Source organism: Ceratotherium simum, chromosome 13, assembly GCF_057802395.1.
Source record: "Ceratotherium simum simum isolate JZ-2026a chromosome 13, ASM5780239v1, whole genome shotgun sequence".
Taxonomy (NCBI): domain Eukaryota; kingdom Metazoa; phylum Chordata; class Mammalia; order Perissodactyla; family Rhinocerotidae; genus Ceratotherium; species Ceratotherium simum.
In genome coordinates, this window is record NC_141912.1 from 56,079,865 (window position 1) to 56,103,863 (window position 23,999).

At 39.3% G+C, this 23,999-nt stretch overlaps 1 protein-coding gene across 1 annotated transcript in view; it reads right to left on the reverse strand.

The window, feature by feature from the left end:
- RAB23 (RAB23, member RAS oncogene family) overlaps window positions 1–20,920 on the reverse strand; it is a 33,141-nt gene extending 12,221 nt beyond the window's left edge. The window contains exons 1-3 of the mRNA XM_087438763.1: window positions 20,679–20,920; window positions 10,472–10,691; window positions 8,468–8,553 (exon numbers count right to left, since the gene is read on the reverse strand). Coding sequence (XP_087294889.1) covers window positions 8,468–8,553; window positions 10,472–10,626 — 241 coding nt within the window. The 5' untranslated portion in view covers window positions 10,627–10,691; window positions 20,679–20,920. The remainder of the gene's footprint in view (window positions 1–8,467; window positions 8,554–10,471; window positions 10,692–20,678) is intronic.
- Between the last annotated feature and the right edge of the window lie 3,079 nt (window positions 20,921–23,999).

Genomic DNA, 23,999 nt, shown 5'->3' on the forward strand with positions numbered 1-23,999 from the left:
GTTCTTTTATGTTTAGGAAAACCCTAAAAAGTTAAAAAAAAAAAAAAAAAGCCCTTTCTAATATACATTAAAAAAAGTTAAAAGAGGACTCTTTCAACAAAATTTTGACTAAGGTACCAATAAAACAGATAACAAATACCAGATTCCAAAAGGTGTGCAAGATAGATCACTATCTGCAGAATTTACACAGGAAATGGCTACAAATCTGTTATACAATTCTGGAACTTCCTCAAGCACTTCCAGAATTTTTTTTTTTTAAGAATTGAGAAGATGGGGAAGGAAGGGGATTTGTAAAGAATTTCTTTAGAGAAAGTATTGCCCACTCCAAGTGTTCTCTCTCTTTCAGGAAGGTGGGGTGGGATGGGGAGTACTGCCATTACCTCCTTACCTCAGCCTGGAAGGAGTGACTTCAGCAAGACCACTCACGGAACATGACGTGTGTCCCCAGCAACTGGGGGACACTCTGGACTGATGGTGCCCTGATTCAAGCCTGAGCAAGAGGCAGTGGTTGGGAGGAAGGGAAAGGCAGGACCAACAGACAACAACATGCGAAGTGCATTTGGGAAGTAACTGTGCTCCCACCGACGGCAAGACAAAGAATGCCCACAAATTTCATACGGGCAGAGGTGAACCACAAGAGCAGCCAGCATGGGGGCATTTTATATCACGTCGAATAGGGCCACTTGGCAAGTGATGGGAGCGTGGTGTAAGGGAAGATGGAGGTGGAATGCTTGACTCCCACAAAGGAGCTGAGCAACTGCCAGAACCAAGCCCACGTTTGCCCAGAAGAAATATCCCCAAAGCTGGGAACCCTGGAGGAATCCAGGATGAAACCTAGAGAAAGAAGCATCTGTAAACATCTGCCATCCAGAGGGCCTAACATCAGACAATAGCACCTGCCACCGAGCTCCTGCCTCCCAACTCCCTCTCTCCTAGGCCTGACCCAGGAGAAAGAAGAAACATCTCTAGCAAGCTAGGGAAGACACTGGGAGAGGGAGGGACGCAACCAACATTCCCTTTCCAGACCACAAGGACTGGCCTGCCGAAACCCCAGAGGACGGGAGATTTAATGCTAAATTACATTTGGAGTTTTGATTACTACACAGGACTACTATTCTAATCACCAGGGTGAGACTATCAAGTTTATGACTAGAAATAACTCTGAGGCAGTTGAGAAAAAGTACTTGGGAGTGCCTAGAAAAGACATGAGCCGCGGGGAGTGTTCATTTAGGGTCAAGGAAAGGACTTCTCCTCCTCCTGCCTAATCAAATGTGAAGGGACAGTGAGAGACTGAAACGGAAGTTGCATTTTGGTAAGTTCATAAGCTGTGCCTGTTCATCATACCAATTACTTTAAATATTCTTAATTCAAAAGTGACCCTACACTATTATCCGTTCTTTTTCTCCCTTTGACCTCAAGTTGTTGGTATGTCATCTTTAGGAAAATTAATCATGTTTTTAATTTCTCTGTTGCAGTCATTTGGACATACTTAACCTAATATTTAAAGGCAGTTAGTGTTTCCTATCCCTATATTTTAAAAAGACCTTTATTTTCCTCCCATTCAATCTTCCTTCGATACTACCTACTCTGCGGATCACGCTGTTGGGAAAGTTACTTCTTCATCACAGCTAACAGTAAACCACCCACAAATGAATCCCTTCTAACAGTACTCCACCCCACTTATCCAAACATCAGGAATACAGAGTCTGAAGAAGTTTTTGGCGTCAATTATAAGATCACCAATAGCAAATATTTATTCCTAATTAAGAAGATCATTCAAAAAAAGTTACTATTTCTGAAGGCACTTCAGAAAATACTCCCCAAGACACACAATGTGTAGAGAGTAATTCTGTCCTCAAATCACTGAAAAACCCTACAAGGTGGTCTCTAGACTTGTTCTGCATGTGGCTGAGGACCAGCATCAGTGTCACCTGGGAGCTTGTGGAAACGCAGAATCACAGAGCCACCCACAGGTCTACTGAATTGGAGTCTGCATTTTAACGAGCTCCCCAGGGGTTCATGTGCACATTGAAGTGTAAGAAACACTGCTCTGGAGTACACAGCATAAAATCTGACACAGGCCAAGGCCAAAGAGAAACACACGGCTTTATACACTATTATAGAAATTACTCTGGACTTAAAATGCTTGTCCTTATTCTTTTTGACACTCCATATAATCTAAAGCACACACTATTATTCAATGAACAACCTATCGCAGATTCCACGCTCACACAATTTCAAAATAAATAAATCTGAGACTCTTGCATAGTCTAGTTCTGTTGCCCTTAATTCTTGCATTTACAATCGGACACTTCCTTCTTGTCCAAAGCTATTTCATTTCCAACAATTTACATTCACGTATGTTTGTAAAAGAAAGTACTTTTTAGAAAAATAAGGGTTTCCTTCTATTTATGTGCAAAATCTCAGACAACAGGTCTCAAGTCTGTAGCTTCATTTCCACATACCGCCAGTGAGAAGCATTTTTGTCTCAGAACCAAATCACCATAAAAAACTATAATGAAAATCTATTTAACGTTGTATATAACTTTGTGTACTAACTAAGCACGGTTTCTACTGCCCAGGGTGAACTTACGAGTTTAAGAGGAGTCATTGTAATTAGTATTTTGGTGGTGAACATGATGTAATCTATGCAGAAATAGAAGTACAATGATGTACACCTGAAATTTTTACAATGTTATAAACCAATGTTACTGCAATAAACAAAAAATTAAAAAAAAAAAAAAAAGAGGAGTCATTTGGGATCCCAAAAGGCTTCCTCCTATGATCTGTGCTCCATTCTAACCTATTTACAATTGAGGTCATGTTTCAACATGTCTCACTGTACAATTAAGCCAGTATTCCAACAACATAATAATGCCTTTGAGCAATGGTTTCTGATATAATAGGTCTTTTAAATGAATTACGATAAAATTTTTCTTTTTAAAATTTTAATTTTTAAATTTTTATGCATCTTGAATAATATACTTCTAGGACATAAATCAGTAAGTCATATTTTTATAAAGCATAGTGTTTCTATCACTAAATCTATATCTTACTTAACTCTTCTTCCCAGCCCGTACCTTCTCTTCCTAGTCTCTATTTCTATTTAATTATATCATCATCTGAATCTATATTAGTAGCGGATACTACCTGGTTGCCTAGCTGGCATCCAGTTCCTCTCCTTTCCAGAGAACACCTCTCCTCCATTGTATAGTAGCCAAGTGGATAAGGCAGGCTAAACCTACTCTTTGCTCTGGAGGCAGCACCCAGCCCATTAGGATAATCACATTCCTCCAACTGCTGACTGCAATCTGCTCAAGGGTGGTCTAATCAGATAAAAGCTGAGGGCTTTTGATGTACTGTTGTAGGAAGTAACCCTCTCTTGTCAACATGTGAACAAAGCACGTGGCTCCCACTGCTAATGGCAGCAATCTTGCAACCAAGAGGAAAATCAGCCTGAGGGGGACCCCCACACAAGGAGGGAGGCAGGCAGGCCAGGGGAATCAATGAGGTTACAGTTGGAACACACCACAAATGAAAGCTATACTACTTCCAAACTTTTATATGAAACAAGTCAATAAACCTTTGTGGTTTAAGCCAGTTTGAAATTGCTTTTCTGTTGTCAGCAACCAAAAGCATTCTGATGGAACCCCAAAGGAAGGCCTAAAAGAATGTTCACTATGCCATTTCGCAAATTTATCTGTAACTGTCACTGTTGGTTTCTTAATTCAAATTGTGTTGTGATATATGTTTATTCCTACAGCTTGGAAAAACAAGAAGCTGAAACTGAAGGCCTGTCTCAGCATCCCACCCTCTGTGCTATTTTAACACAGTTGGCTAAAAAGAGTTGCATTTTAAGATAAGCTTTCAAAAGACATCTATGTGCTTAAGATCACTTTAAGTTAAAATGTTAAATACAGGGACAAAAGCTATTTAAAGCCTTTCAGTCCAAATGAAACACAGTGGAAAGTAATTTAAACATCACCCATAGTAAATTAAGATGTAAATACTGATAATTATGGGCTCTCTTTTTGGCTTCTGCCAAAGAATGGTCTTTGTAGACATATTAAAGAGAAACAGTATGATCTGTGGACACCTCAAAAGTCCTCAACTATAATACAAAGTACACAACAAACTGATGAGCCAAATAAAAAAAAACTGAAAGGTAATAACGTTGGACATAGGCTTACGGCAAAAACTAGAGAAAGCATTAATACCTCAACGACAGAGGAAAATTAAAATATTCTTAGCTACCTGGTCTTTTTTTCTTTCAAATCAAGGACACAAATGATCTACTTAACTATATGGTTCCAACATCTTCTTTTTATTTATATACAAATCAAATCATTTTCCCCATTTGACCAGTTCTGCAATTTTTAAAATTAAACTTTGAGATCATTTTATACTCACACAATTTTGCCTTTTTAAATTATAGATACACAATGGTAAATACATTCTCCAAAAATAACCATACTGGTTAAATAGTAATACTGTCATATTAAATTGTCAAAAGCTTAAAAAGAAATAACACAACCATTTTTTTCCTCACAAAAAGAACATATATTTCAGGCAGAGAATTTAGAAAGCAAAAAAGCTAGATAGGTAACAAGAAAATAATGAAAATCTCATGTAATTCCACTACTTTTTGGTGTTTCCATCTAAGTTTTTTGTTTGCTTTATTTTTTCCTGTGTGTGAGGGGGCTGTGGTGGTAATAACCCCACTCAAAAAATACAAATAACCTTTCCTCAAAAACAAAAGGTACATTTAGGACCTGTTAACCAACAGCATCAATGCTGAAGAAATTCATAATTTGATAAAAATACCATCTATTCTAAGAAGAGCTTTGGGTAGTTAGAACCTAACTCCCATCTCACACCATGATACAGGTGCTCAAGATCCAAACTGGCATCCACAGGAAAGTGACAATCAAAGCGTTGTGGACGCGAAGCCTTTCAGGACACAGCAAATGGAGTGAGCGGTAACTGGTGGTAGTGCTATTAGGATGACACCTGAGGGGTGTACCTCTCTTAGTTTCTCAAGGAACTGAAATGTTTTCTTAGAGCAGGCAGTGGAAGTCAAGCTTCCTTGGTAGGGATTTAGAAAGGTAACTTGTTTGGTTGCTTATATGTTAGTGAAATTATGTTTTCATTAGATCTCAGTTGCCATTATTACAATAAATCCCACATTTTCAAAAGTGGAAAAAACAAGATGTTTGAATTCATCCTATTCCTCAAGTATATATATTTTATATAATATAGGTATAAATTTGCAAATAAACTAGGTAGCAAGCTACTTAAAATCAGTGGAAAATTCTGTATAAAGTAGAAAAGTTTATGTGTTTATATGAAACTGTAACAAAAATTCATTAGCATTGTCAAGTAAAACTTTTATATATATAGGTTTCTTCAAGAGAAGTATACTGGTACACTGCTATTTCAATACACCTATTCAGTATTTTCAAATACTGCTTCTCAGATGATCCAGGACATACATATATTCCCTCTCAAGTTGTATAAGGTGACATATCAAAGAAGTTAAGACCTCCATGAAGAAGTAGAATAATTTCCATTATATACAACTATTATTTCAGTTTCATTAAAGCAGTGTCTTCTAAGGGAGGAGGTTGAATGAGACTTTGAACAAATAATTCATTACTGCCCCCATATCTCTGGTCTTCAGGACTGTTTAGTATTGAATGCTATCCCTCTACTTACTAAGATAGAAGGTGTTTTAAGCTCTATGGTACTAATGAGTGGATTAAAAAAGAGAAAAAGAGATTTAAGATGTGAAAAAGCATTACCTTTAAGGAAACGTCTCAGATATACTTCCAAAAAATGTTAATACATGAATATAAGCACAGGCCAAGATAAAGAAACTGGGGCAAGATTCACAATGCCTGTTATGTGCCTAAAACATAACAGCCATTCAAGAGTCAATATACATTTGTTGCATGAGCCTTCAAGTCTTGAGAAGCAGGCATGGGGCATCCACAAATAAGACAGATACAATCCTGCTCTCTTGAGGCTCTCAGTCTAGAGAACAAATACCTTTAAATAAAATAATGTTTATAAAGGTATGTTAATATTTTCATCTGTAACTTAGACTATGAACTTGCAAAATCTGATAAGTAAAATGAGGCTGTGGAATGTATCCAGAACTTCACTTTTTTAAAAAAATTAACCAAAATGATACTGCCTCCTAAAGGGCAACTGAATTCACTTTAGCCAACAGGTACTGTGCGAATGGCTGGGGAGACAAAGACCAAAAAACTCACAACTTTTCATAAGGATAAGTAATCTCAAGGAACTCACAATGTATTAGGAAAGATAAATATGCAAACATTACATAGTGTGATAAATGCATAAATGTACAGAAGTAGGTCAAAAGAAAGTGACTAACGTTTTTAGATGTAGGGGTCAGAGGTTTCACAGATTTATAAGTTAGACTTTAAGGTAAAAGCTTAGTAGAAAGACCAAACAGGACAAGAAAGCATTCCAGGCACAGTGTATAAGGGAAAGAAATAAGGCGGGGATTTCTCAAGAGTCAGTACAACAGGAGACGAGGCCAGACAAGGACGCCAGGCTAAAATGCCTGGACTTCTTGCTCCAGCAAGAGCAAGTGACTCGAGAGTCTTAACCAAGGAAGTGATCTGGTAACGAGAAGGAAGCATTTCCATCTGATTGCATCTATTTTCTGAAAGAAGAATGAAGCAAGGACATCAGCTGAGAGTGGGAGGAGGAAAGGGTCCTGAAGGTGAAGGCAAGAGATCTCTTTGCCATTTTGGAAAATGCAAGGAGACTTCAGTACAGCAGCATATGCAGACTGTCTGGCAGCACTTAGTACTCACTCAAGTTCAGTGATCTTCACGTCAAAGTTCAGTCAGAATGGTTCTGTCTCATATTCTCTAATAAGGTCCAGGGGCTTGGACGCACATACAGAACAGGCGGATACTTGGGTTTAATTGGGTGGGGTATTTTGCTGTGCAAGTATTATGCAGAGAGCAAAGGGCAGGGAGTTAAGGGTGTTTACAAGGAAATGTTTACAGGACTGGAAAAACCAAGCTGAGGAAGGAGAGAAAGCCATGCAGAAGGTCACAGTAAAAAAGGGTAGGTCAGTGAGCAGCAGACTTGGATGGGTTCAAGAACAAAGTGTGGGTATTACTGTCAGCAAGCTGGAATCACAGGAAGTGGTGGTCAGAGAGTAGGACACTACAGAGGTTGAGATCGAGAGGTGACGAAAAAATTACTGGCCTTGAGAAGGACAAGCAAATGAACAACAGGCTCAATTTACAGAAAGTATAATCTGAACAACTGTGGAAAGGAAAACTAGACAGATGCCAATGTTGTCAAGGAAGGAGGCGTGAAGGAAATTGATGGACCTTGGCAACCACGAGGGGGTTAGTGGGAGGGAAAAGACTCAGGACTTGGGCTTTCCAGGTGCTGAGGTTTTTGAAGAAGAAGGAAGAGCAACGGTTTGGAAGCAGCAATAGGAAACACAGAAGACATGCCCCTGCCCGATATTCTTCAGGTCTTAAAGAATATGAGGATAGGGGGATGTGGGTAACAAGATCACCACTTGAGAGAGTTGCAGGGGAAGCAGTGTCTTTAGGAAACAATCAAGTTTTAGTTACAGCAAGAAAGTGAAAAGTTCGGAGAAGGGGAGATGTCACAGAGGGACCAATTTGTATGTCAAATGTGCCTTTCTGTCTCCCACAGCCTCTGGGAAATGCAGAGGACTAAACACTTGTTGACATGAATTATCAGTTAATATTTACTTGGCGTCCCCAGGCTATAATGACACCTGATTGACATGACCAGATCAAGCTTTCAGTTATTCTGCTCTCTCATTACAATCACCACTGGCAGTGAGGCCGAGAAACACTACAAATGCTGTTCAAAATTCCAAAGAAAAGAACAAAATTTTATAGGAAAATGTTAACGGAAACTTTAAGTTGCGTTTGGAAATCTAAGCTTTTCTTGAGTAATTTGATCCCCTATGTTAGAGCCTCAAATCCTGTAGTTGTGGTTCCTTCTTTTCACACGTGTCTCACACCGTCTCTGAACTCCGACGGTGCTGGGAAGGCTTTACCAACGCCATTTCATGTGTTGTAACAAAATGTCCTCTTATTTGCAGGGGTTTATTTTTTCATGTTAGTTTTTGTTCTCTGACTATGCAGTCACTTCCTTGGAGTCAAAAGCAGGCATTTAACAGTTTCTGACTGATTCAGTCTGGGAACGACTATATGAGACATGTAATTCTAAGGCAGAGACCAACTGTCTACAGTACGAAGTATTATTTACCACTCAACGAGATCTTTAGAAGAAGAATGACCTGGGGTTAAAAAAATACTCTGAAATTATTTTAACTATTCTTAAAGAGAAACTTTTCTATGGAAACAAAAAAAGCAAAGTTCTTTGTTTAGCCAAAAGAATACGCCCAAACAAAAAAGTAAATCCTACAGTTTACCTCGATAGTAGGCCTTTGTTATTGCATCAAATTCCTCTTGACCTGCCGTATCCCATAACATTAATCTGACATCTTCATCATTAACTCTGAAACAAGAGATGGATGTATTTCATATGTAAGGGAAATGTCTTTAGCAATATAGCTTTGTGTATATTTTTATTTTTCAAACCTGGAGGTACTAAAACTACATTGTCAGCTTCACTCTGAAAAAGTCTGAGTACCCTTGAATGTTGATACCGTTACCCACAGTGAAGGAAAGGTGGAAAGACACTCCCCCAAAGCTGTAACTTGACACATGGTTTGGATTCACCTATCATGTTTTTCCTCCGACAACAGTCACAGACAGTGGTGGCTCTGAGACCAGCAGGACTGGGAAAGGGGGTTCCCTTAGGTCAGTGCCCCTCTCCCCTCACTGCACATTCTAAGGGGTGCTGGTGCACAAGTGATGGAATAAGAGTAAGAAAGAAGCAGCTTACCTGTGTTCTTGCCCTTTAACTCAAAAATTTATTCTATTTTGTCATGCAATCCATTGTCTTATTCACAGGAGTTATGTTCTATAAAGTCACTGCAGACACGGAATTAGCGAGTACTGAACCATGCTCCTGGGGAAACACAGGGCTAGGTTCCTGCAAGCCCCTGGTTATGTTTTCATCCACCAATAAATACACAACCTTGTTTTAGGTGTGCTTTTCTACAAAGACACCTGGTTTAATATTTATTGTTAATTCATCAACACTGAACTGCCTTATCTAACACATAAATTTTCTCCGTAAGGCACGTCCCAGCCTTCTTACACTTGGGAACACTAGACGGCACTTCAGTACTGTGTGTGGGAGCCATCTTAAACAGCAAAGTCACTAACAAAAAGCACAAAAATAGAACACAAAAAGAACACTTGTTTGTGGTATGAGAGAGGAAACAAGAGGGAAAAGGGTCGCCTTGTTCGACCTAAGCTGGGAACGTACGTGCGGGGTGCCTCAAATTTTCTGCTGCTCTGTGCATGTCCACAAATGATAACCAAAGCACTGCGAGTACTGATTCTGGGGTTACAAATAAATTTTAGCAAATAGGTTAATTTGCAAATACAAATCTATGAATAATAGGGATCAACTGTATACTTAAAATATTAATTTGGTTCAGATAACAAGTACAAAAAATAAACATCAAGACTTAAAATGAATCCTCTTAAAATATCTAAGAAAGGAAGCAAATACAGAAGTGTTAAAAAAAAAAAAAGAAGGTAACAGAATACAGATTAGAACTTCAACAATCTTTAAAAGAATGAACACAACTGTCTTTGATGCTAATGTCTGGGCTAGTTAGGTCAGATTGGTTTAACGTTACTTGTTTCTGTAATATATTTTAGTTTGTTTCCTGTCCTTAAAATATCCTTAAAAGTTCTCAGGACTAACGACAAAAGTGTTGCTCTGATGTGTTTCAGTATCCAATTGGATTTCCTGAAATAAGATTTCCTTTTCATAGGAGTATTTAATCCTCCCAAATCTGCTTTCTCTTATTTCCTTAAAGTAAAAAAAAAATTATTAATTCTTTAACTTCTACACAGTCTTGACCAGTTTCAAAAGGAGAAGAGACATTCTAAACAAAAGGATCCCGTAATATATGAAATGAAAACTATTCTGAGAGACAGGTAACTTTCCTTCCAAATAAATAGTGGATGGAAATCCCATTACAGTCAAGCATCAGTTTGTGTTTTAGAAGTGCCCAAGGTGCCACCGATAAACATAAAACGGATAGAAGCAAGAAAAGGGGGGAGGGGGAGGGAAATAGGAAAAAAAGAAAAAACATGAGAGAGGAACAGGGGCAAAAGAGCAGGACAAAGCTACATACAGGACTGAGCAAGTGAAGATCACCACCGTCCCCTGGGCCACTACCACTAGATGCCTAACCCTGGCCTACACTGTCGTTAGTTACTAGCATTCTGAGGAAAGTCTTGGATACAGTTCACAAATCAAAACAAAGGGGATAAAATGGCCAAGTACATACTGGATTTGTCGCTCCAAAAAATCAACTCCAATGGTTTTCTTGTAGTCTTTTGTAAAAATGCCTTTGCAATATCGCTGAATCATACTTGATTTTCCAACTGCTCCATTCCCTACAACCACCATCTTGATGGCCACTTCCATATCTTCCTCCAACATTTTTGGAGTTGAAAAGGTTTCTGTACCAACTTTAATTGCAGGTGATCAGATCTTCTCTCTCAAATCTGAGGTTTAAAATAAAATTATTTTTTCATGACATAAAAATTGTACAAAATAAGCTACAATTGTTTTATCAAGAAATAATTATACTGTATTGAAAGAATTTGTTTCCATGATGGAGGCCCCCTCCCCACCCTGTTTAGATAATGTAAATTCTTTGAAAGGAGGGAAAATAACATCATTCATTTTTGAATCCTTATCAATAGCACAATCCAGGTATCAATAAACGCCTAGATTACCTAGTCCTACCTTCCATAGAGACTAAGACTAAGGGTGTTAGCTGCAGCCTGATTTCAAGTTGCCATTTCCTAGTTCTGTGCTGTTAGTGAAGCAACTGCTTAACCTCCTTAAGCTTCAATTTCCTGAGGATATTTACTTCACAGGACTGTTGATCAATGATACATATAAAGCACTGAGTAGAGTCAAAGTTAAGCATTCATAAATGGTAGTTTTATACAATATAATAAATGCTCTATAGTTACCACCAAACGGGCAACAAATACAAAATCTAAGGAAACTGCTTTTCAACCTCACAAGGAATAATTGATGTCCCTAGAAAAGCACCCCCAAGAAAGGTTGTGTGTAATAACGTACAACCGTGTGACAGCACTGGGCTCTTTGTTACGGGCTTCAGTGCTCAGGTTACAGTGAGTCCTCTACAAATAAGCTTATACCACGCGTTCTTTCTCTAGTCTCAGACTAGTTACAGCTATTGTACAATGAAAGTCACAGAATCTGCACTGTTTGCCTTTCAGACTGAAAAGAACAGAAAGTCAATTTCTTCTTAAAATTACTAGTTAAGTTCCTGCCTACTTAACTGTTATATTCCAGCTACCTTAACTGAAAATCCATCTATATAACCACTACACAAAACAAGTCTGAAATGTAAAGAACAGTCTTTTCTTTGTCCCTAATGGACTCTCAGTAATTGTCCCTAGGGATTCAAACTTGCATGATCCTAAGAATCATCTAGGAGCACTTGTTAAAGTATAGGCTCCAGGTCTCCACCTCAGACATAAGTAGATGATTTAAAAAAAAAAAAACTTAGACTATCAGAACAGAAAAAAGAACATAGTAAGAGCAAAAACATGGGTAAATACAACAGACTTCTCTTTTTTTTTATTTTTTTATTTTTTTAATTTATTTATTTATTTATTTATTTTTTTTTATTTTTTTAAATTTTTTGTTTATTGCAGTAACATTGGTTTATAACATTGTAAAAATTTCAGGTGTACATCATTGTACTTCTATTTCTGCATAGATTACATCATGTTCACCACCAAAATACTAATTACAACCCATCACCACACACATGTACCCAATTATCCCTTTCACCCTCCTCCCTCCCCCCTTCCCCTCTGGTAACCACCAATCCAATCTCTGTCCCTATGTGTTTGTTTATTGTTGTTATCATCTACTACTTAATGAAGGAAATCATACGGTATTTGACCTTCTCCATCTGACTTATGTCACTTTGCATCATGCCCTCAATGTCCATCCATGTTGTCACAAATGGCTGGATTTCATCGTTTCTTATGGCTGAGTAGTATTCCATTGTGTATATATACCATATATATATGGATATATATATATATATCCATTCGTCCCTTGATGGGCACTTAGGTTGCTTCCAAGTCTTGGCTATCGTGAATAAGGCTGCAATGAACACAGGGGTGCATGTACCTTTGCAAATTGGTGTTTTCAAGTTCTTTGGATAAATACCCAACAGTGGAATAGCTGGATCATATGGTAGTTCTATCGTTGATTTTTTGAGGAATCTCCATACTGTTTTCCATAGTGGCTGCACCAGTTTGCACTCCCACCAGCAGTGTATGAGAGTTCCCTTCTCTCCACAACCTCTTCAACACATGTTGTTTCCTGTCTTGTTAATTATAGCCATTCTGACGGGCGTGAGGTGATATCTCATTGTAGTTTTGATTTGCATTTCCCTGATAGTTAGTGATTTTGAACATCTTTTCATGTGTCTGTTGGCCATCTGTATATCTTCTTTGGAGAAATGTCTGTTCAGGTCTTTTGCCCATTTTTAATTGGGTTGGTAGTTTTTGTTGTTGAGATGCATGAGTTCTTTATATATTTTGAAGATTAAGCCCTTATCAGATGTATGGTTTGCAAATATCTTCTCCCAATTGTTAGGTTGTCTTTTCGCTTTGTTGATGGTTTCCTTTGCTGTGCAGAAGCTTTTTAGTTTGATGTAGTCCCATTTGTTTATTTTTTCTATTGTTTCTCTTGCCCGGTCAGATGTGGTGTTTGAAAAGATGTTGCTAAGACTGATGTCGAAGAGCGTACTGCCTATGTTTTCTTCTAGAACTTTCACAGTTTCAGGTCTTACATTCAAGTCTTTAATCCATTTGGAGTTAATTTTTGTGTATGGTGTAAGGTAAGAGTCTACTTTCATTTTTTTGCATATGGCTATCCAGTTTTCCCAACACCATTTGTTGAAGAGACTTTCTTTTCCCCATTGTATGTTCTTGGCTCCTTTGTCAAAGATTAGCTGTCCATAGATGTGTGGGTTTATTTCTGGGCTTTCGATTCTATTCCATTGATCTGTGTGTCTGTTTTTGTGCCAGTACCATGCTGTTTTGGTTACTACAGCTTTGTAGTATATTTTGAAATCAGGGAGTGTGATACCTCCAGCTTTGTTCTTTTTTCTCAGGATTTCTTTAGCTATTCGGGGTCTTTTGTTGTTCCATATAAATTTTAGGATTCTTTGTTCTATTTCTGTGAAAAATGTTGTTGGAACTTTGATAGGGATTGCATTGAATCTATAGATGGCTTTGGGAAGTATGGACATCTTAACTATGTTAATTCTTCCAATCCAAGAGCACGGAATATCTTTCCATTTCTTTGTGTCTTCTTCAATTTCTTTCAGAAATGTTTTATAGTTTTCGGTGTACAGATCTTTCACCTCTTTGGTTAAGTTTATTCCTAGGTATTTTATTCTTTTTGTTGCAATTGTAAATGGGATGGTATTCTTAATTTCTCTTTCTGCTACTTCGTTGTTAGTGTACAGAAATGCAACTGATTTTTGTATGTTGATTTTGTATCCTGCAACTTTCCCATATTCGTTTATTACTTCTAAAAGTTTTCTGGTGGATTCTTTAGGGTTTTCTATATATAAAATCATGTCATCTGCAAATAGTGACAGTTTCACTTCTTCCTTTCCAATTTGGATCCCTTTTATTTCTTTCTCTTGCCTGATTGCTCTGGCTAGGACTTCCAATACTATGTTAAATAGGAGTGGTGACAGTGGGCATCCTTGTCTGGTTCCTGTTCTTAGAGGGATAGATTTCAGTTTTTCACCATTGAGGATGATATTAGCTGTGGGTTTCTCATATATGGTCTTTATTATGTTGAGGTACTTTCCTTCTATACCCATTTTATTCAGAGTTTTTATCATAAATGGATGCTGGATCTTGTCAAATGCTTTCTCTGCATCTATTGAGATGATCATGTGATTTTTGTTCTTCATTTTATTAATGTGGTGTATTACGTTGATTGATTTGCGAATGTTAAACCATCCCTGCATACCTGGAATAAATCCCACTTGATCATGGTGTATAATCTTTTTAACGTATTGTTGTATGCGATTTGCTAGTATTTTGTTGAGGATTTTTGCATCGATGTTCATCAGTGATATTGGCCTGTAATTTTCTTTTTGTGTTGTCCTTGTCTGGTTTTGGTATCAGGGTAATGTCAGCTTCAGTAGAATGAGTTAGGAGCTTCCCCCTCCTCAATTTTTGGAAGAGTTTGAGAAGGATAGGTATTAAGTCTTCTTTGAATGTTTGGTAGAATTCACCAGGGAAGCCGTCTGGTCCTGGACTTTTATTTTTGGGGAGGTTTTTGATTACTGTTTCGATCTCCTTACTGGTGATTGGTCTATTCAAATTCTCTACTTCTTCTTGATCCAGTTTTGGAAGGTTGTATGATTCTAAGAATTTATCCATTTCTTCCAGATTGTCGAATTGGTTGGCATATAGTTTTTCATAGTATTCTCTTATAATCTTTTGTATTTCTGAGGTGTCTGTTGTAACCACTCCTCTTTCATTTCTGATTTTACTTATTTGTGCCTTCTCTCTTTTTATTGGTGAGTCTAGCTAAAGGTTTGTCTATTTTGTTGATCTTTTCAAAGAACCAGCTCTTGGTTTTATTAATTTTTTCTATTGTTTTTTTGGTCTCTATTTCATTTATTTCTGCTCTGATTTTTATTATTTCCCTTCTTCTACTGATTTTGGGCTTTGTTTGTTCTTCTTTTTCCAGTTCCTTTAGGTGCATTGTTAGATTGTTTATTTGAGATTTTTCTTGTTTGTTGAGATAGGCCTGTATTGCTATAAACTTCCCTCTTAGAACCGCTTTTGCTGTATCCCATAAATTCTGGCATGTCGTATTTTCATTTTCATTTGTCTCCAGGCATTTTTGATTTCTTCTTTGATTTCTTCATTAACCCAGTCGTTGTTCAGTAGCATTTTGTTTAATCTCCATGTATTTGTGGCTTTTCTGATTTTCTTCCTATAGTTGATTTCTAGTTTCATACCTTTGTGGTCAGAAAAGATGCTTGGTATTATTTCAATCTTCTTAAATTTATGGAGACTTGTTTTGTGGCCTAATATGTGATCAATCCTGGAGAACGTTCCATGTGCATTTGAAAAGAACGTGTATTCTTCGGTTTTTGGATGGAATGCTCTGTATATATCTACTAGGTCCATCTGTTCTAGTGTGTCGTTTAAGGCCAATGTTTCCTTATTGATCTTCTGTTTGGATGATCTATCCGTTGGTGTAAGTGGAGTGTTAAAGTCCCCTACTATTATTGTGTTACTGTCTATTTCTGTTTTTATGTCTGTTAATAATTGCTTTATATATTTAGGTGCACCTACATTGGGTGCGTAGATATTTACAAGTGTTATATCCTCTTGTTGGATTGTTCCCTTGATCATTATGTAATGCCCTTCTTTGTCTCGTTTTACAGTTTTTGTTTTAAAGTCTATTTTGAACAGACTTCTCTTGAGCGTTCTAAATTACGTTTGGCAGGTGAGACAAAAATCATAACACTGTCCAATGTAGTTTTCAATATATGTAGAGAAAATATTTAAGACAATTAATTATAAATGGGAGAGATAAAAGGATATAAAGGGAGGTAAGGTTTCTATACTTCATGTGAACTGGTAAAATGCTGACATCAAGAGACTGTGATAAATTACATACATATAATGTAACACCCAGAGCAACCACTAAAGTTACACAAACAGATATACTCAAAAACCTACACATAAAACAAAATGAAATTCTAAGAACACAATAAAACTATCAGAATCTAATCAACATTTATAGAACTGTCCACACAACAACAGCAGAATATACTTCTTTTCAAACAGCCACTGAAAATATACCAAGATAGAACATATCCTAGGCCATAAAACAAGCCTCAACAAACTCAAAATAATGGGACCACAATGAAATCAAACTAGAAATCAGTAACAGAAAGATAATAGGAAAATCTCCCAACACTTGGAAACTAAAAACACAGACTTCTAAACAATCCGTGGGCCAAATAAGAAACTCGAGAGAAATTGAAAAAAATAATTGAACGAAAATGAAAATGCAACATGTCAAAATTTGTGAGACACATCTAATGAAGTGCTGAGAGGGAAAATTTACAGCACTAAAGGCTTACCTTACAAAAGAAGAAAAGTCTCAAATCAATAATCTAAGCTTCCACCTCAAGAAACTAGAAAAGAGCAAAATAAACCCAAAGCAAGGAAAAGGATGGAAATAATAAAGATAAGAGCAGAAATCAATGAAACTGAAAACAGAAAAATTGAGAAAATTATGAAACAAAACCTGGTGTTTTGAAAAGAGCAAAAAAATTGACAAACAGAAGAAAGAGAGAAGACAAATTACCAGTATCAGGAATGAAATAGGGGCTATCACTACAGACTGTGCAGACTCAACTGACAACACAACAAACAACTCTACACACATAAATTTGACAACTTAGATGAAATGGACCAATTCCTTGAAAAGCATTAACTTCAACAACTCACCCAATACGAAACAGACAATGTGAATAGCCTTAATTATTAAGGAAACTGAATTTGTAATTTAAAAACTCAAAAAGAAATCTCCAGGCTCAGGTGCTTTCACTGGAGAATTCTACTAAACTTTTCAAGAATTAACACCAATGATACACAATCTCTTCCAGAATACAGAACAGGAGGAAATGCTTCCCAACTTCTTTTATAAAGCCAGCATTATCTTGATACCAACACCACATAAAGACAATACAGAAAAGAAAACTACACAAACATCCCCTCATGAACACAAACACAAAAATCCTCAACAAAATATTAGTAAATTGAATCCAGCAATATATATATAAAGAATAACCAGGACCAAGTGGGCTTTATTCTGAGAATGCAAGGCTGGTTCAACACTCAAAAATGAATCAACGTAATCCACTATATTAACAGAGTGAAGAAGAAAAACCACATCACGTGTCAATTGAGGCAGAGGAAATATCTGACAAAATTCAGCATCCGTTTGTGAGAAAAACTCTCAGCAAACTAGAAACAGAAGAGAACTTCTTCACCCTGATAAATGGCATCTATTAAAAAACTCCACAACTAACATCATATTTAACTCTGAAAGACGGACTGCTTTCCCCCTTTAGACTGAGTCCACTCTCACTACTCTCATTTATCACACACAAAGTCGTAGCCAAGGCAAAAGACAACAAAAATAAATAAAACACTTACAGATTAGGGAAAAAGGAAATAAAACTGTCTCTATTGACAGATGACATGATTGTGTAGAAAACTCCAAGGAATCCCCCCCCAGAAAAAAATCCTGGAATAAGTGAGTTTAGTAAGGACACAGGACACAAGAGCAACACACAATACTAAATTGTGCATCTATATCCTAAGAATGCACAATTTGAAACCAAAAATTTTAAAACATTTACAACAGTTCCAGAAAAATTAAATACTTTGGTATAAATCTAACAAAACATGTACAGGATCTGTGTCCTGAAAACTACAAAACACTAATGAAACAAAGACCTAAATAAATGGAAACACATATCATGTTCATAGATTGGAAGACTCAACCAAGTAAAAAACAGCAACTCTCCCCAAACTGATCTATTGTTTAATGCAATTCCAAACTACTAGCAGGATGTTTTGAGTTAGAGACAAGCTGATTCTAAACTTTATATGGAAAGGTAAAGGAACCAGAATAGCTGAAACAATTTTGAAAAAGAATTGAAGGAAATCATACCACCCGATTTTAACACACTATAAAGCTACACAAATCATGAAAGTGTGATACTGGCAAAGAGAAAGATACATAAATCAATGGAACAGAAGAAAGGGTCCAAAAATAGACCCATACAAATACAGCCAATTAATTTTTGACAAAGGTGCAAAAACAACTCAATGGAGAAAAGACAATCTTTTCAACAAACAGTGATGGAACAACTGGACATTCATATGCAAAAAAGGAAACCTTCACGTCACACCTTATACAAATATTTCAAAATGGATCACAGATCTAAACGTAAAACTATACCATCTAGAAGAAAACTTTTAGAAGGTGATGGGGCCAGCCCCGTGGCTTAGTGGTTGAGTGTGCCCGCTCCGCTACTGGCGGCCTGGGTTCGGATCCTGGGCGCGCACCGACGCACCGCTTCTCTGGCCATGCTGAGGCCACGTCCCACATGCAGCAACTAGAAGGATGTGCAGCTATGACATACAACTATCTACTGGGGCTTTGGGGGGGGGGGAATAAATAAATAAATTAAATAAATAAACATGTTGCCTTTAAAAAAAAAAAAAAAAGGTGAAAATCTTCTTAACCTGGGTTAGGCAGAGTTCTTAGACATGATACCAAAGATCCACAAAAGGAAAAATTGATAAATTAGACTTCTTCAAAATTAAAAACATTTGCTCTGGGAAAGGCACCTGTAAAAGAATGACTGCAAGAAAATATTTGCAAAACACTTATCTAACAAATAACTTGTATCCAGAACATATGAAGAACCCTCAAAACTCAACACAAGAAGGCAAACAACCCAACTAAAAAATGGGCAAAACTCTTGGCCAGATACTGACCAAAGATTAAACATGTCAGATAAGCACATGCAAAGATAGTCAACATCTTTAGCCATGAGATAAAGACACATTAAAGCCACAAGATACCATTACATGCCTATTAGAAGGGCTAAATTTAAAATACTGACAATACGAAGTGCAAGGTAGGATGTGGAGCAACTGGTCTCTCACACCCTGCTGGTGAGAATGTGAAATGATACAGCCACTGTGGAAATCAGTGTGACAGCTTCTTATCAAGTTAGACATACTTTATATGACCCTGCAATCCCACTCCTAGCAATACCCTAGAGAAATGAAAACTTATGTTCCCACAAAAACCTGTACATGAATGTCTACAGCAGCTCTAATCGTAATCACCACAACCTGGAAACAATCCAACTGTCCCTCAGTGGGCGGATGCATAAACAAACTGTGGCACATCCATCTAACGGAATACTGCTCAGCAATAAAAAAAGAAGAAATTGTTGATACATGCAACAACTTGGAGGAATCTCAAAGGCATTATGCTGAGTAAAAGAAGTCAGCATCAAAAGGTTACATATTGTATGATTCCATTTATATGACGTTCTGGAAAAGATCAGTAATTGCCAGCGGTTAGCTAGCGCTAAGAGGAAGGATATAAAAGGATAGCGTGAGTTTCTTGGAGGTGATAGAACTGTTCTATAGGCTGATTGTCCTGGTCGTCACACGAACCTAAAATTCACAGAACTGCACACCCCCCACAAAGTCAATTTTACCATATGATAATTTAAAAAATAATAAAATTTAAAGAAAAAAGTGGAATCAGATTTTAACACCGGCAGTCTGACTTGCGATGATCACCCACCACTCTATAGATCTAAAGAAACATATCAAGACAATTAAGTTCTTAGAAAATAAGCGTAATTCTGAGTACGATAATTAAAAAGCTTGACAGTAACACTTTACATAAATGCTCTTTTCCCCAAATTTAATTTTAAAGATCTTGCCAACCAGTGCAGTCTAATAAATTAGAACAGGAACAGCCTGTACTTCAGTACAGGTAGCATTATATTTATAAAAATTCACCGAAAAACTTCTTGGGCTCAATGAAGTTATCTAGAAGCTGTTAGGAGTTATATAAAACGCAGAGAAGTAAACATCCCTTTTCAGACTCTACTGTCACTTCACTAGATCCTGATGTGAAGTTACCCCTGTGTCACACACACACCCTCAGGTCCCTGTGCCTGGGAGCTGCCGACGGCTCCTCGGATCTCCGAGTAAAGTAATTCCGTGGGAGCCAGAGTCAATGAAATAGTGCTGTCAGGCTCATTCATATTCTAGCGGTCTCCGAGCAAAAAACTAGGGAAGGGTGGGGCCCAGGGTAAGGAGGGGGCCCCGCCGCAGGGAGGAATGGGATCTGAAGGCCAGAGGAGAGCGTGGGACCCTCTTCCCCCTCACACCTAACACGGGCACTGGGCGCCCCTTGTTGGTATCTCGCCGGCCTGGGGGGTCCCCTCCCCATCTGCGGGTTGGGGGAGGCGAGAAGCCGGGCGCTCGCCCCCGCTCCCCCCGCTCCTTCCCGCCCAAGGGGCAATTCCAGGGAGCCAGCCCCAGGGCGAGCGGCCCGCCGGGAGCTGGCAGGGGGCGCGGGCGGGCGCCGCCGCCCACTCCTCCGGCTGGAACTCGGGCTCCGCGCTCGGAGGCGGGGGGCGGGCGCTTGGCGCCCGGCCGGGGGAGGGGAGCCCGGGGCCGGAGGCCCCCGCCCGACGCCCCTCCCCAGTCCCGGGGGACGGCGCACGCCGGGCCCCCGGGCAGAGGCGGCTCCCGCCCCGCGGAGCCGCAGGAGCCATCAGCCCCGGAGCGGCGCAGAGCGCACCTCGCCGCCCCGCGGCGCCAGCCGCTACTCACCGTCCCCGCCCGCCGCGGACCCGCCGCCCGGCGACCGGCTCCTCCTGGTCGCGGCGCAACCGCCGCCGCCGCCGCCTCCCGGCGCGCCAGGTCCCCCGGCGGGGCCGCCCGGCTGGCTCGCGCCCGCTCTCGCTCTTTTCAGAAGGACTCCGAATTTTTAATGAACTTGACTGGCAGCAGGGCTCCGAACAAGCGGCTCAGCGGCAGCTCCGCCGGGGGTGGCGGGAGACTCGACGCCCCTCAGCCGCGGACCCGCCGCGCTGCGGAGCATGCGCCGGGCTCGGTCTGCGCATGCTCCGCGCCGGCCCGGCCCCCGCCCGCTCCTCCCCTGTTCTGGCCGGTCGCGGAGGGCGGCAGCTCTGCGTTCCCCGCGCCTCCTGGCGGGAACCCGGGCGTGCAGTGGGGACACCGGGGGCGGGCAGGAGCTCCTGCTCCGTGGACTCGAGCAAAGAGAAATTGACCGAAGAAGGTCCGCCTAAGTTTCGCCTACACAGTGATCAGACTTCAGAGTGCTGGAAGGACGTGCCCCGCCTTGGGCACACACCTTATTTTCTGGACTGGATGGCATCCAGGCGGCGGGGTGAGCAAAGATGTCGAGCAAAGTCGAAAACGCACTCCCAGTCCGCACGTTGTGGCTGGACCGTGAGAAGCCTGAGATGGTTAATCATTCAGAGAACCAAACCACAAACGAAAAGGTCCCCCCAAAAGCAGTCTAAAGTTTGCTTCAGCGGTTTTTGTGTTTCAAAATAGAATAGAATAGGAGGGAAAAATGGAAAATACCCAAGTGTTGGCGAGGATGTGGAGTAACTGAATTCTTCTGCCCTGCTGCTGGAATGTAAACTGGAACAACTGTCTACTGAAGGAACATACCCTATGCCCCGACAGTTCCCCGTCTACGGATACAGCCGAGAAACGCGTCCTTACAGGGCACCCCCAGACAGGTGTCAGAATGCTCGCAGCGGCATCTGTTGTAACAGCCCCCAAGAGTGGAAATAACCCAAAGACCATCAACAGTAGAATAAATTAACAAATTCACAGTGTTTATATAATGGAATACTACATAGCAATGAGAAGAGCAATCTGCAACTACAGGCAACAACGTAGATGAACTGTAGAAACGTAAAATTGGGTATAAAAAAGACACAAAAGTACATACGGAGTAAGTCCGCCTTTACAAAGCACAAAAACAGGAAAAGTAGTCTGCTCAAGTTAGGATAATGGTTACTTGGTGAGGAGGGGATCGTGACTGGGCGAGGGGCTTCCAGGGTGCTAGTGCTTTGTTGATCTTGGTGCTGGTTACACGTGTGTGTCTATTTGTGAAAAATCACCAAACTGTATTCTTATGCACATTTTTCTGTGTGTGGATTGTACTTCACATGCAGTAATTTTTTATTTTAAATTTAAAAATTTAGAAATTGTTTTACTTGTATTAGCTATATAGTTTTGTAAATGTAAACATAGTGATTATTCACGAGAAATTTAATGTCAAGTAGTCAACGGATTTTATCTCTAGGATTTGGTTGGTAGTGTCTCTTGACTTAAACTTGAGTAACGTACTGACCCACTTTAAAAGAAAGGAAAAAAAAAAACAATTAAGAAATGAGCAAACCACTCCAATAGATGTTTCTCCAAAGAAGATATATGAATGGCAAATAAGTACATGAAAAGCGATATCACCAATCGTTAGGGAAATGCAAGTCAAAAGCACAGTGAGATACCACTTCACATCCATTAGGATGGCTGTTATAAAACAGAGAAACAACAGAGAATAACAATGTTGCTGAGGATGTTGAGAAATTGTAACCCTTGGCACTGTAGTGCCTTCTGCGAGAGGACTAGCCACTGGGGAACGCGCTGGAGAGACGACCTTGGAACCCGTCTGTATGGCTGCACATAGGTGTTCCCAATTAGCTAAGGCTACTTCAGACTGCTCCCACTTTTCCATTTCTCCCCTTTCCTTCCCTGAATTAGATACTGGATCACAAACTTGATGGGTTTTGAGGTACTCTTATTTTCCAAAAACCAAACCAAAATAAATGATGTGCCTGAAGACGTGATTCTCTGAAACTGCTTTGGCATGTCCACTGGGCATGCTCCTCCTTTTTAGTATTTTTATTTTTAATTGTGGTTTAAAAAAGACATAACATAAAAGTTACCGTCTTAACCATTTTAAGTGTACAGTTCAGTACTGTTAACTATATTTACACTATTTATGTGGCTCCTCCTTTCTTAAATATTTATAAAACAGCATTGTTATTCTCTTCCTCCTGTGTTATTCGTGTTGCTCAGTCATAAGATAAATAACATTGCTTTACCGTTCTCTAATTGATTCAAATTTGGGAAAAACTTCTTGAAGGGGACCCCCAAGAATCATTCCTTCTTTTCCCTCCTTCCTTTCCATTTCCATGGAATTGGTGGACGTTCTCAGTGCAATCTAGTCCACCTTTTGTTTGACTCAAGGACACTGCAGACATTCTGCTGCTCCTCCAGCGAGAGAACGAAAGCCTCCATGGAATCCTGGCCGTTTAAATCCTGCAGTTGTGCTGTAGCAACAACGGCAGTAGAATTAGTCTGAAGGGCTTTGAAGGAAATTTTACTTGCTGTGACTAGAAATGAGTTGCACAAAATTATTTTAGGGAAAACATTCTGAAATGTTATATTTTTAAGTTCTTTAGTGATTGTTTGAATTTCTAGCTTCACTGATCCAGCAAAGAGTGTCCATGTCCTTGGCTAGTTGTTTGACTGTGTCTGAATCTAATGAGCTAAATCCTTTTCAGGGATCACGAATTGTAGCTGAGCGGAAAGAAAAACTTGAAAGGAAAATTAGAACAAATTCATAAGGAAGAAATCCTTGAACATTTTACCACTTAGACCACAAGTCTGCAAACACAAGTGAATGCATTTGTGGGCGTCAGGAAAAGCCCTAGTAGAAACCACAGTGTTGGTCTAGACAGTAATAATCTAATAGTCTACAGAAGCAAACAGAGCATGCTGGAAAACAAGTTTAATACTTTCTAGTCAGACATCAGAATACTGTTCCAGTTCTTAAAAGTTGTTTCACCCTGGATCTATAATGTGGAGTTATCCACCTTACAGAGTAATTCATTCATTCAAAAACATGTTTATTGTGCCAAGTACTGTGCTGGGCACTGGGTATGCAGTGAGGGACAAAAGAGACATGATTTGTGCCTTTTTGGAGCTTATAGTCTGGTAAGGGAGACTAAAAAAAAAGTGTGTGTGCATATATATGTGTGTGTGTGTGTGTGTGTGTGTATACATACTCATAATTATATGAACGAAAATAACCAGTGTGGTAGAAGT